General features: G+C 49.7%; 1 protein-coding gene across 2 annotated transcripts in view; it reads left to right on the top strand.

Annotated features, from left to right (window-relative positions):
- COL6A2 (collagen type VI alpha 2 chain) overlaps positions 1–11,122 on the top strand; it is a 42,462-nt gene extending 31,340 nt beyond the window's left edge. Inside the window, exons 23-28 of one of the 2 annotated variants that reach the window (XM_027666189.1) lie at positions 379–414; positions 635–680; positions 978–1,130; positions 1,299–1,751; positions 2,056–2,094; positions 9,742–11,122. In XM_027666189.1, the coding sequence (XP_027521990.1) occupies positions 379–414; positions 635–680; positions 978–1,130; positions 1,299–1,751; positions 2,056–2,094; positions 9,742–10,349 (1,335 nt within the window). In that variant the 3' untranslated portion in view covers positions 10,350–11,122. Of the gene's footprint in view, positions 1–378; positions 415–634; positions 681–977; positions 1,131–1,298; positions 1,752–2,055; positions 2,095–4,819; positions 6,161–9,741 lie in introns of those variants that run through there. The other variant, XM_027666190.1, reaches the window with a different exon arrangement.
- Positions 11,123–13,685: the final 2,563 nt, after the last annotated feature.

The raw sequence follows: 13,685 nt of genomic DNA, 5'->3' as shown, positions 1-13,685 counted from the left end.
TTTTCTTCCTTTCCCTTCCCTTTTCTTCCCTTCCCTTCCCAAACCTTCCCTTCCCAAACCTTCCCAAACCTTCCGAAATCTTCCCAATCTTCCTTTCCCAAACCTTCCCTTCCCAAACCTTCCCAAACCTTCCCAAACCTTCCCAAACCTTCCCCTCCCAAACCTTCCCTTCCCAAACATTCCCAAACCTTCCCTTCCTTTCCCTTCCCAGACCTTCCGAAATTTTCCCCTTGTCAAACATTCCCAAACCTTCCCTTCCCAAAGCTTCTCTTCCCTTTCTTTCTCTTTTTTGCAAATGCCACGTTTTTGACGACTGCATTTCCCAGAAAACGATCTAATGGGAAAACTGTGGCTGAAATCCTTGTGGTCTTCTTACAGGGGACCCCTGGCCCACCAGGAGACCCTGGTCTGACTGTGAGTAGCGCCTTTTGCTCTTCCTGCTGGGGCAATCTGTCTTTGCCTGAGAACGAAACGGGGCATCAGGTCCTGCTGCTGCATGGCAGTGGTGGCCTATGACTTCCCATGGGAGCCAGGGAAAGAGAGAGCGAGGGCTGGCTGGGTGGGAGGGGAAAGGGGAGCCTTTTCCCTAGAGGGGACAGAGGGACGCATTCACCCTGCACCCCTTTTTTGGCAGGATTGCGACGTGATGTCCTACGTGCGAGAGACATGCGGATGCTGTGGTGAGTAGACCATCATCTCTCCCCAGGGAAGGGAACGACCACTTGAGGGATAGGGAAAGGGGGTCAACAGAGGGGTCATCTCATCCTTCTGCCCCATGAGCCACCCCTTGCGCTGAGCTGCCAGCTGTGGATGCTTGGTGTGCTCCTCTTCCTCCTTCCTCGAAGGAAGGAGCAACTGATCGAGCAAGGAGCACATCTTGGTCTCCATCGTCCCATGGATGGTCTCTTCTGCCCTGGTGGCTATTGTTCCCACCATCACTGACCCTCATGTTTTCCTCTTTCTGCCCTCCTCCCCAGACTGTGAGAAACGCTGCGGGGCCCTGGACATCATGTTTGTCATAGACAGCTCAGAGAGTATCGGCTACACCAACTTCACCCTGGAGAAGAATTTTGTCATCAATGTGGTCAGCAGGCTGGGCTCTATTGCCAAGGACCCCAAGTCACAGACAGGTCTGGACGGTGTGGGGACAGATTGGGGCATGGGGAAAAGAAAAGGCTCTCTCCAGCTTCCATGTTTGTTTATTTTCTGTGGCTTTTCATGCCAATCGGGCAGGTCTTTGAGTTTCTCCACTTTTCACTGAGGACGCAAAGCCAAGTAATGTGACGCTTCATTGGCAGGTGCCCGTGTTGGGGTGGTGCAGTACAGTCATGAGGGGACTTTCGAAGCCATCAAACTTGATGATGAGCGCATTGATTCCCTGTCGAGCTTCAAGGAAGCAGTGAAGCGCCTGGAGTGGATCGCTGGAGGCACCTGGACACCATCTGCCCTTCAGTTCGCCTACAACAAGCTCATCAAGGAAAGCAGGAGAGAGAAAGCCCAAGTGTTTGCTGTGGTGATCACAGATGGGCGCTATGACCCCCGGGATGACGACAAGAATTTAGGGGCCCTTTGCGGTAGAGACGTGGTCGTCAACACCATTGGCATAGGAGACATGTTTGACCAGCCAGAGCAGAGCGAGACCCTGGTCTCTATCGCCTGCAACGAACCCCAGCGAGTCCAGAAGATGAGGCTCTTCTCAGACCTGGTGGCAGAGGAATTCATTGACAAGATGGAAGACGTGCTCTGCCCAGGTCTGTACCTGTCCGTGCATGGTTCTTACTGGAACTGGAGTTTTGACCCCAGAGTTTGGGATTGGGGGCATATATGACTGCAGAGACACTGTGTCCCAGCAGGTTGACCAGTAGCTGGGTCATTCATGGTGGGGCTGACCTTCATGTAGCCCTGAACTAAGAGTCCTTCCTCAGATATGGGCCAGCTTTTTGGGGCAGTCCTTTTAGAGTTCCATGTAAGGAACCTTGTTCTGCCATGCTGACTGAGCCAGTGAAGGGGGATGGTAGCACACCACTCAGTTTTCCTTGTTTCTTTTCCTTCCAGATCCACAGGTCGTCTGCCCTGAGCTGCCCTGTCAGACAGGTAAACATTACAAGTATCTTCATGCCATCTGCAAAAAGTCCAGGCTCAGGAGTAGGAGAGGGGGGGTGCAACTCTGTCCATTCCTCTTGGATGGCAGGAGTTTGAGAAACAGTGTCACTTTACACGAGGAGAGGATAAAGGGTTTCGTCTCCTGCTCTTTTCCCATCTCTCTTAGTTCTCTGCATAGGTAGGTACAAGTGCACCGTGCGAGTGCGCCAGCATGGCTCATCCCTGATATTTCTCCCTGCCCAAATTCCTGGGAGCCACCTGATTTTGACCTCCAAACTCAAGGCAACCCCCCCCCCCCCTTGCTAAACTCTCCCACTCCTGTGACCTTTGTATAAGGATGCTCCTTGGGAGTGACAGGGGCAGAGCAGCTGGCAGAAATCAGTTGGAAAATGACAACACAGTGGACCCAAAGCTTTGGCTTCTCTAACGCTGGCTGTATTTGATTAACAATTAACTCAGGGTGTTGGATTAAAGGGAAAGGCTATAAGAATCCTCTGGTATCAAGAAGACAGCCGCTGCGTGCTGAAGGTAGCTTGATTTGGTCACATTTTGCTTGTTGAGGGGCAGATATACATCCCGAATTCCTAGAGATGCTGTCTATTTGAGTCCCTGTGCCTGTTTAAATGCAATAGATGCACTCTGTGCTGATACACACAAGTTTATAGGGGACTTAAGTTTTGCCAGTTCCTGAGATTTTTATCTCTACTCTTGCCATGAATGTTTTTGTGGAGAACTGCAGTTTCAATTGAACCTTTTACAGAATATCAAATTTCATTTTGAAGTAAGTCCCTTTGCTTCCATACCAAGGGAAGGAAAACTGGTCCCAGGATGCATAGAAATCTATGAAAAGCTATAATCATTCCTGTCTAAAATCTCTCACTGGTATTTTGAGTATTTGCACCTGACCACGCAGGGAGCATAATGTCCAACCGTGACCCTGAGCTTCTCTGCAGTGTCCTCTGAGGAGCTTTGTCCTGCGAATCCATGCACAAGGAGGTGACATCCCCATGCCACACTGGTGATTGCTCAGGTGTCTTCAAAGGTTTTGGTCTTCGCAGCGTTCCCATTTCTGAGGAACCAAAGCAGTGACACACTCATTCCTCCTAGGCTTGGGCCACCAAAGCAAGGTGAAGTTGGTAGTGCTTTCCTTGTAGCGTACTTGGGTGTTTCTGTTCCTGATGCAAGGTGAGAACAGTTCACTGGTATCTGACAGTCCTGGGGACCAGAACAGAAATGGCTCAAGGAAGCATCTGAGGGGGTTCCCTCTGGGGTGAATCCCTCAAACCATGCTGTGGACCGACCATGTCAAGTGCAGGCAAGACCTGCGCCCTAGAGAACACAGGAGGTGGACTGATGTGGCACGGTAGGTGTGGACCTCCTGTCAAAGTGCCAGTAGACCCATCTCAGCATGGGCAAAACTTGTGCTAGGTCTGGTAGATCAAATTTTAAGTAATAGGTAGAGATTTAGGGGCCCTTGGGCAACGAGCCTTCCACCCCCCACACCGGATGGTCCGTGATTCTTTGCTGCCATCATATTTGGAAGGATTTGCAATGATCACACTTCCATGGTGGCAAGGGAAATTGTTGGATGGGATGTGACATAAGGCACATGAGAGAGCCTGGGGGCCTCTCTGCTTGGTGCTTGACTTCCTCTGGTTCTCCAAGAGCATCTCCTAAGTTAATGCCAGTTCCTATGCAAATCCTCTGCATAGAGACCGTGTTCTGCAGAGGGCATGTGAGTGAGCTAGTGCACATCCAAGGAGTACGTCCCATCGTGGTTCAGCCAGACAGGCCCAGGTCAGGGACACAGCTACACCAGTCCTGTTCTTAGCCCCATGGCTGTCAGAGTGGCAGTCCTAACACTTTTAAGGGGCAAATCAATTGTACCTCAGCTTCAGCTTGGGTGTTATCAGCAGAGCACAGAGAGGGGCAGGTATCACATACACACTATTTCCCCCTCATGCTGCCCCAGTACTTTACCTAAGGAAATCCAGATTTTCCTGGTTTTGGGAGAGACCCATGTCTCTTATCAATTACTGCCGTACTAACAGGATGCTCAAGGGTTTAAATGCTGAGCAAATCTGACCACTTGCTTCACAGAAACCGCTTAACACTCTGTGAGGTTCTTGCTAACCCATGCAGAAGGCTTTGCTTTGAGCTTTGGGGGTTTATTCAGAGTTAAATTCAGTGCAGCCAGGTGCAGATGGAGGCTCTCTGGGTCCTGACTAGTCCAGACACTACACAGCTTTGGCTAGAGTCACTGCCTTGAGGCTGAGTGCCAGGAGAGGAGGTCACACAATGCTGTCCCTTAGATGTCTTTCTGCCTTACAGCATCACATGTATGGTTTGCATGTAGTAGAGTCCAAAGCTACGTGATGGGTGAATCCCATCTGCAGAAAGAAGTTGGACCCCATGGCCTTTTTCCTGAGCACTGCCCTTTCTCCATCATGCCTATGTTGGATGGGTAGGAACTGGGCAGTTAAGGTTTTGTGTAATTTTCTAAAGTCGCTCAGTTGATGTGTGAAAGATTTCAGTACAGATCCCATGGTTCCTCAGACATAAATGGCATAAAGATTCAAAACCTGGCTTTGGTCTTTACTTCTCTGTCCTCGTTAGCTCTTCTCTGGTGCACTGCAAGTAGGAAAGCCAGGTAGCTTTCAGAGACACAGCCATTGCTAGCAAGCCCTGAAAATATTCTTTTGACACTCACTTGCAGATGACAGGAGCCTTGGGAGCGTAAACCCACTTATTTTCCGCCCCATGGAAGAGGGAGTCAACATAAATTTCCCCAGCACCATACACTCGATCGCCCAGTTCCTAAACTCCACACGGGAATCCCGGGACCCCAGCGTGTACACCCAGCTGGTGGCCACTTTGGCCTTTACCGCCGAAAAAGCCAAGTTTGCCACTGGAAATGAGCGGCAGGAGTGGATGGACTTGTTCATTGACACCTTCAAAATGGTGCACAGCGAGATTGTGGGGGACCCAGAGACTGTGCTAGGGCTGTGCTGAGACCATGGTTAGAAGTCACGGGGACGCAGGGGTTGAGCGGAGGTGGTAATCATCATTCCTCAAGTGCCTGCTTGGCAGAGGGGACAGGTACATTGGTAGATGCTTTTAGTTTAGGAGAAACAGAGGCAGTGGAACAGCTTGGTTGTGCTCAGCCGGGGGTGGGACACAAGGAGCAGTCCCTTCCAGCTCAGCTGGCTGATGAGCATGGCAGCTTTCCACAGCAATGGCAAGGGATGCTCTTGCTTTGCCCGCTGCTTTTTTTGCAGAGAGTCTAACGATGCACTTTCCCTGTGCATTCCTACCTATGTCTTTGGTGACACCCTCTGAAGCATCTTCTGCATCCTCTCTCTCGGTTACTGTGGGGCTCTCTTTGGTTCCTTCAAGACTGACAAAGCAATGTGCAATTCCTGCTCGCCAGTGTCTCTGTGGAACCCCTCAGTGACCAGCTGGGGGTGTGGGAGGGAAGGAGCAAGCAATACAGGAGAGGGAGCACCCTCCCCTTCCGTCGGGAGCACCTGTACCTGGGGAATGCTTCTCTCAGAAGCTGTTTGAGCTCCCTTGGCCTTTCTCTGCTTGCACATTTGTTCTTCTTCTGTCTTAATTAACAACTGTACCTGTCTGTATCCAAAAGACAGATATTCTGTTACATAGGGCCGGGTGGTCCAAAGCAGAAATCCTTGACTGTGCAGTCACACCTCCATGTCATGTATTGTATCACACACTCAATTACGTGAGCTGTTTAAAAGCAAGTACCTAAACTTGATATAGTACAGCCTATTAATCCACACCCAGTGCTGGTTTGGTTCAAAGTCCACAGACACACCCCTTGCACTGCCGGTCTGTGTGTTTAGACAAGGAATGATATTTCCATCAGCTCAGGGGCCCCTGGTTTTCACAAAGTTAGGGGGGAGTGTGCCATTCCCACCTCCAGTTTAACTACTCTCTAGCCATATTTAGAGAAAATGGAATTTCGTGTGCAGACACAGGAGTAGAAGTGCTTACTCTAACTGGCATGGTATTATTGCAATAAAGTCTCCTGAGCAAACGACATATTTAATGGGCAGAAGGGAGAGGTACCGTCTTCGGAAATGTGATTGGGCTGTAATATTTCCAGGTGTAAAAAGTGGAGCCAGTTGCCAAGCTCAGGAATGGGAATTGCCTGCATCTAACTTATTTCAGTGTTCTCTCAGGGTTTCAGCACTTTTTGCACCCAGTCTGTGGGGACAAGGAGCTCAGAGATCTCTGCTATTGCCATAGAATAGAGGGAAAAGAATTCTGAGCACTTTACATGATGTGCTCCATGTTTTAGGTGAAGGCAAAAGGATCACTGTGCCTGAGTCTGGTCATAATCCTCATATTCTAGATAGTCTGTGCAAATCCAGACTCCCTATTCTGCTTCGATTTTTACCCCAAAATTGTGACTTAGTCTATTGGGATGCAGGACTGAACTCAGAGTAGTTAAGCTGCTCCAGCCATGATGCCTGAGGAAAAGCCCCTAAACCCCACTGATTTGAAGAGAACATATCAGGGCTGGGACATTTTGCTGAACAAAATGAGGATTGGGGAAGATTTCAGCAAAGGGTGTGTTGATTTCATTTAATTTCATCACACAGTGGCTATTTATTTCACCTCCCTTGGAAATGATTTCTAGCAAAACATTGAAAACAAAGTTTTTTACCTCTCAAAAACCTTCAGCTCATTGGTGGGGGGCAGTGGGAGAGGGAGAAAATGTCTCTTTGCCTGAGTGGTGTTTGCACTGGCCCTTGGTGGCAGGCAGGTGAAGGGGTGTTTTTTTTAGCATAATGCTGGCTAATCCCTCTGATAAAACCTGATGGATTTCATCTCAGCAACAGTTCCTTCACTGATGCTGTTGGGCAAAGGAAAGACACAGATAAGGATCTGGGTAAAGGATAATCCCCTCCTCCCCAGAGACGCAGGAGGGGCTGGGAAAAGGGGAAACTCCGAAAAGGGCGGGGAGGTCAGTCCCCACCTCACTTTCATCTCCACTGTCAACACAGTGAAAGAACAAAGAAAATACGAGTTCCCCAGGCTTTAGAAGAAGCAGCAAAGGGATGTGAATGGGTGGGGTTACTCTGCACATGCATGCAATTAAATGGGTTGCTAATGGAGGAAAATAGGGGGTATTTCTGCTTTTTCGTGCTGCCCTCCATAGACATCCTCAGCTGTGCCGTATGGTGAGCTACAGGCATTCATGCCTTACTATAAGCCACATGAGAAGGACCAATGCAAGATTTTAGTTGGCCTAATTCGTGGTGCCCCCGAGAGCTTCTCTCCCAGTTAAGAACAAGAATCTTTTCCCTTGCTGCAGGAAAGGGTGGTTGGGTCCTCAGCCTCTCAGAAATGGAAACAAGCTGCAGCCAGAGCATGACACCCAGCAGGACAAACCCAAGGCTTTGCTACCTCACATCTGTTACATTCCCATATGTTAAAGGCACCTTATCAAACAGCTGGAAGGCAGCCCTCTCCAGCTGTGAGGGCCAAGCAGCAAGCAGAGTGTCTCCGGGAAACACTCCTGTCAGACATGGACTGCACTGTCACTGACGCTCCGTGGAGTGGTGCTGCTCTCAGCCACCCCCTTAGCTTAGCTCAGAGCTCTTAAGGCTTGCTCTGGGCCACGTGGGAGGCAGGTTGATGGTGCTTGTCATCTCCAAAAACATGAGTACATGTGGGCAAGCACTGGGGGAGGCTGTTAACACCGCTCCAACATGGCACGCAGCCCTCGCTCCTTACCCGCTCGCTTCCACTGGCTTTCGCAGACGCTCACGTGGGTTTTGCACTGTGTGGTTGCAAGGCCTTCCTGCCTTTCCCCTCCACAACTGCACGGAACAGGTGAGGACGAGGAGTGCAGGTGCTGCCAAGGCAAAGTATCCTTGCGGCAGCAGTGCCTGCATACCAGGAACTCAGCACCAGCATACCATTTAGACAACATTTCTCACGGAAGATTGGGCAAAGGTGAGTATGTGCCTTTATTGCTTTGAAGGAGGGGAGGTATCAAGTGATAGAACAAGAGGAAATGGCCTCAAGTTGCACCAGGGGAGGTTAAATTGGATATTACGGAAAATTTCTTTGCTGAAAAGGCAGTCAGACACTGGCACAGGCTGCCCAGGGAAGCACTGGAGTCATCATCCCTGGAAGTGTTCAAAATACATGTACATATGGTGCTTAGGGATATGGTTTAATGGTTAACATGGTGGTGCTGGGTTAATGATTGGACTTGATGATCTCAGAGGGCTTTTCCAACCATAACAATTCTGTGATTCCATGATTTTGTGCTGAACCCAGGTGTAGCATCATTCAGCACCAACGAAGCTCTTTGTCAGGTTGGGTTTGCTCATAGTGCAAAAATTCAAGCTCATGTGATACTCCTATCACCAAAGTTACCCCTCCTTGCCTGAAACAGATGCTGAGGCTGGGGCTGCTCCAGAAGCTCCTATTCCTTGCCAGTCATGCAACACAATATGGCAACATCTTTGGGACTTCGCCCTTTCGAGATTCAGTCTTAAGAGCCACAGAACTGCTGAAAAGTGGTATGGCCATTATTCTGCTATGGCCAGCTCAGGGGGAACACAGAGGAACACCGAATGCAATACACATAACTACAGAAAAGGGATGAAGCAATGGTCCCTTACTATCAGCTGACTCCAGAGATAGCTATTTTCTTTTTTTTTTTTCCTGAGCTCATTCACTTCATGTTCATATATTCATATGCCCACTTCATGGACAGGTGCTGTTCTGCATGACTAAAGAACAATGCCCCACTGTGTTCCCCTCAAATATCAGTCTGATATTTATCACCAAAGCTGCTTTACTATGAACAAGTGCACCAAGAAAATTAGTCTTGTTTTCCACCCAGTCTTTATAAGCTCTTCAGGAATTAGTGATTGCTGATTAAACTAAGCTGGGTGGAAAGCAGGAAAACAGCTTCCATCCTAAAAATCTGTGTGTGCATTGATGGCCTTAGACTGAAGGAGGGAAGGCTTAGATTAGAAAGAAATTCTTTAAGGGTGGCGAGCCACTGCCACAGGTTGCTCAGAGAGGTTGTGGACACTCCATCCCTGGAAGTGTTCAAAGCCAGCTTGGACAGGGCTTGGAGCAACCTGGGATAGTGGAAGTTGTCCCTCCCCATAGCAGGGGACTTGGACCTGGGTGATCCCTAATATTCTTTCCAACACAAACCATTCTTTGATTCTATGGTAAGAATAATTCTGAAAGTAAACCACTCTTCAGAAGTAACCAAGAGGTTTGCAGGTGCTGCCTGACATTAATCTCTGGATATTCCTCTCACAGATGAGAGCCGGGAACTGATCTAAGACAGTGGATGTAATTGTGGGACTGAGACGTGCAGACCTGTAATTTCATTGAAGTCGTTCATAGGTCCCAGAATTAACATTCATTAAGACCTAGTGTCTGGGAGCTGAGGGCATCAGAAGCAAAGCTCCTCCATTATGAGCTGCAAAGACAGGCTTTGGCAGCAGAGTGGGGCTGGTCCTTCTTTGGACAAGGGTGCACACAGGCAACTCCAGCCCAAATGGCCTGAAACAAGCCCCAGACCTATCCCTTAGTCTTCTTATTCTCCCAACTCTTGTCGTCTTCTTCCCCCTGCAGAGCTCGCTGTGGCCCAGTGCACCCAGCGCCCCGTTGACATAGTTTTCTTGCTTGATGGCTCGGAAAGGATCGGTGAGCAGAATTTCCAGAGCGCCCACCACTTTGTGGAGGAGGTGGCCCGGCAGCTCACGCTGGCCAGGAGCAGCAGTGACAACATGAATGCCCGGATCGCGCTGCTGCAGTACGGCAGTGAGAGGGACCAGAACGTGGTCTTCCCGCTGACCTACAACCTGACGGAGATCTCCATTGCCCTGGCACAGATCAAGTACCTGGACTCGTCCTCCAACATCGGGTCAGCCATCATTCACGCCATCAACAACATCGTGCTCAGCCCAGGGAATGGGCAGCGACTCGCCCGGCGCAATGCTGAGCTCTCCTTCGTCTTCATCACCGATGGCATCACAGGGAGCAAGAACCTGGAGGAGGCCATCAACTCCATGAAGAAGCAAGATGTCATGCCCACAGTGGTGGCCCTTGGGAGTGACGTAGACATGGATGTCCTGCTGAAGCTTGGCCTCGGGGACCAGGCAGCCATCTTCCGGGAGAAGGACTATGACAGCCTCTCCCAGCCCAGCTTCTTTGACAGGTTCATTAGGTGGATTTGTTAAATGAAGGGCGTGCACACATCCTCGTCTCACTGATATACACACCCCTGATATTACCTCTTGTATTTTCTTCCCTCATATGTTTGCTAGCCCAGAACAGCTGCCCTCAGGGTCCTCCTTTCTAGCCAAAATCCAGAGCTCTTTATTGATTTTCATGATGAAGAGTCGTGTATGTTACATTTATGGTGCTAATTAAAACCCAGATCAAAGGAGGATACAGAGCCATATAAAGCTTTACAGACCAAGCCATGACTTGCGTATGTACTGTAATCCTAGGAGGGCTTATCAGAGAAGCAAGAAACCTTTCCAGTGTAGCAGGATGAATGAATAACTCTAGTTTTCAAAAACTCTCAATATTCCTCAGTGTGTCTTGCTCCTCCTTCCTGGGAGCTATAGGATGGTGTGAGAGGTTTTGCTGCCTTCCACAGTTGTCTGCAGATGCTTCTTTTGGGGGTCTATCTATCCTAAATTTCACAAATCATCTCTAAGATCTTTATTTTCCTGTGGGCCATATTTCCCGGAATTCCTTCTGCCATTCTGCCCTTCATCAGAACCTGCTCATTTATTACTGCACCCAAAATCCTGGCTGAGAGGGGCCTCCTACCATCTCACAAAATACCAGGCAGCCACCAGAGCTGCCTCCCTGTCACCCCGGTGTGCTCAAAGTGTCAATGGTGCCTTCATCCCACCGATACCTGTTGAGCAATGCCCAGATTTGAACTTGAATTGTGCTGTCTGCAAAAATAAACGAACCCTTTTCACCCTACCCTGAAAAAGCCTCTATATTCTGTAGTTCATCTCATTTTATTTTTTTTAAATTATTTTTAATGAGCAGCTGGTTCTCCTGGTTCTAAGCTGATAAGTCCAGATAATCATAGAATCATAGAATGGTTTGGGTAGGAAGGGAACTGAAAGGCCATCTCATTCCAATCCTCCTGCCATGAGCAAGGACACTTTCCACTAAACCAGGCTGCTCCAAGCACTGGCCTTGAACACTTCCAGGTGTACCCTGGCCCCACACCCTGGCAGGGCACGTCCAGGCTGTCGCGTCTCACCACAACACGGACAATGTCTTCATTCCTCACCTGGTTCACGTTTCTCACCTGTTCATGGGTGAGGAGATCTCAGGTGCCTCTCTTTGAGGGGCTGTGCCTTTCCCCACAACAAAGGTGCCATTGCACCTGACTTGGGCTTTATATGCATTTTCTTCAGCGCATCTTACATCCAACACACCATTCATGGTGTATCACAAGTCGAAGGAGCCCTCTGAGGACATGTCCTATAAGGTGGTTGAGGTAGGATGGAGGGGAGTGTGGGTTGTGCATGGGGGACCCCAGGGATGAGTGCAGGGAAGGGCTCCTGGCATGGGCAGAAGGCGGGAACACACAGTGCTGGGGAGCCATGTCCATCAGCACTGCGGTGTCACTGCCATGTTCTCCCTCCTCTAGAAAGGAGTGCTGTAGGAAAGGCTCAAGGGTCATAAGACAAGACATGGCTGCAAGCAGAGAGGGGCTGCACGAATGAAATCCCACTGCCCCAGCACGCACAGACATGCAGCCAGCACTGCAACAAGGATGGACGAGGCTGTGCTGGCAGGAAATCTGGGGGAGATGGGCTGTACCAAACTTCGGGAGGTTCCCTTTGTCATGGTGAGCATTTTCGCTAACAATTATTACCCTGCTGTTAAGAATGGCAGCCCACATAATTACGGCATCCCCAGCCAGCCTCTCTACTCTAGCTGGGAAAGCTCATACGCAGTGTAAGAACTTTTATGGGCAGTGGGATCCACGTTAGCAGCTGGCGCCATTGCCCAGGAAAAAACACACGGCAAATTACAGACAAGCACATGACTTTCAGCAGGCTCTCCCAAAAGACAGACAATGGTGATGCTGTTCAATGACTCAGAGATTCCAGGACAAAGCATTTACAAAGTAAAAACGAGAAAATCACACAGCAGGCAAAACACTGCTGTAAGGGAAAGGGAAGGGGAACAGAGAAACAGGCAGGGCAGGGCATGGCACTCCCACAAGGTGTTTGGCTTCATGTTTTGCTGATCAGTGCTGTACAGGTGGGAGATGCCAAATGTTCAGTCAGAGTCAGAGCTGCTGCTTGAGCTGCTGCTTGAGCCGCTGGAGTGCTGGAGGAGAGAAAACAACTTTAGGGCACCAGCGAAAAGACCCTCTTTCACAGCATTCCTGAGAGGTGTTAGTGACCCCGTCGTGGCTGCCCCATATTGTGGGAGGCTTGGGGGGTGTTTCTTAGTTTTTTTCAAGGCTCTTTAGGTCAATAAAGCAAATTCCAGAAGGGTCACGCTCTCTGTCAGCAAGGACAAACATCAGAGCAGATCACGGGCAGAGCTGTTACCCAGTGAGAGAGTTTGATTTGTTTGGGAAATACTCCCACTTCCAATGTTGGAACTGGGGGTACGTTTAGCAGTCCCTGACTCAGATCTGCTCTGGACAGTGCCCATCCCTGTAACAGTCTTTTTCTGCAGAATCTACTTCCAGCACAGGGAATTGCTTCTCCTTTCTTGGTTTCTATTTTGATCATGGATTTGTGTTTGGTTTGTTTTTTTTTTTTAAGAAGGAACTGAACAGTTCCTCTGGCAAGACACTGAGTGAATGTCACTTATAGAGAAACAACTTACTCTTGGGTGAGCTGCATGGTGCCCCCTGAGCCACATCACTGCTTTAAACACCTTCAAGGAATTTCATGGACTGCTTTTCAAATTGCTCACTTACTATGACTCATCCTAGACTCCCATTAACTTAATGGGAAATTCCATATCTAAAGAAAGCCGTTGAGGTTTTGGCAGTGCACTCCTGCCACCACAGCGTTGGAGAGGAGAGTCCTAGCTGTCCAGGATGGATGCTGTGGCATAGAGGAAGGAGGTCCTAAGGAACACAGCAGGAATAAGGAAGTGTCTGCTGTCGCCTCACTCTTACCTTGCCTCCATGGTGCTTGGAGTGCTTCTTCTTATGGTGCTTCTTATGGTGCTTCTTATGGTGCTTCTGATGACCATCAGGGGGGCACACCTGCACTCCTGGTGCTCCCGGAAGGAGGTGTCCATGGGGATTATGGCCACATGAGGGGTGCCCATGGGGGTGATGCCCGTGGCCAGGTGGAGAGGGGCACGGGGGGCAGACTGCAGGGCCACCAGGGTAGGGACCTGTGCCAGGACCAGGGTATCCTGGAGGAGCAGGAGGGCAAACTGCAATGCCACCAGGGTAGGGACTTGTGCCAGGACCAGGGTATCCTGGAGGACCAGGAGGGCAAACTGGATGGTGTGGTTGTGGCATGCCTAGGAAGAAGAGGAGAGCTGTTAGCAGGCAGACACAG

The sequence above is a fragment of the Corapipo altera genome, unplaced genomic scaffold (assembly GCF_003945725.1).
Source record: "Corapipo altera isolate COAL_440 unplaced genomic scaffold, ASM394572v1 81, whole genome shotgun sequence".
In the NCBI taxonomy this organism is placed as follows: domain Eukaryota; kingdom Metazoa; phylum Chordata; class Aves; order Passeriformes; family Pipridae; genus Corapipo; species Corapipo altera.
Note: the sequence above shows the minus strand (reverse complement) of the source record. Positions and strands in the feature narration are given on the sequence as shown.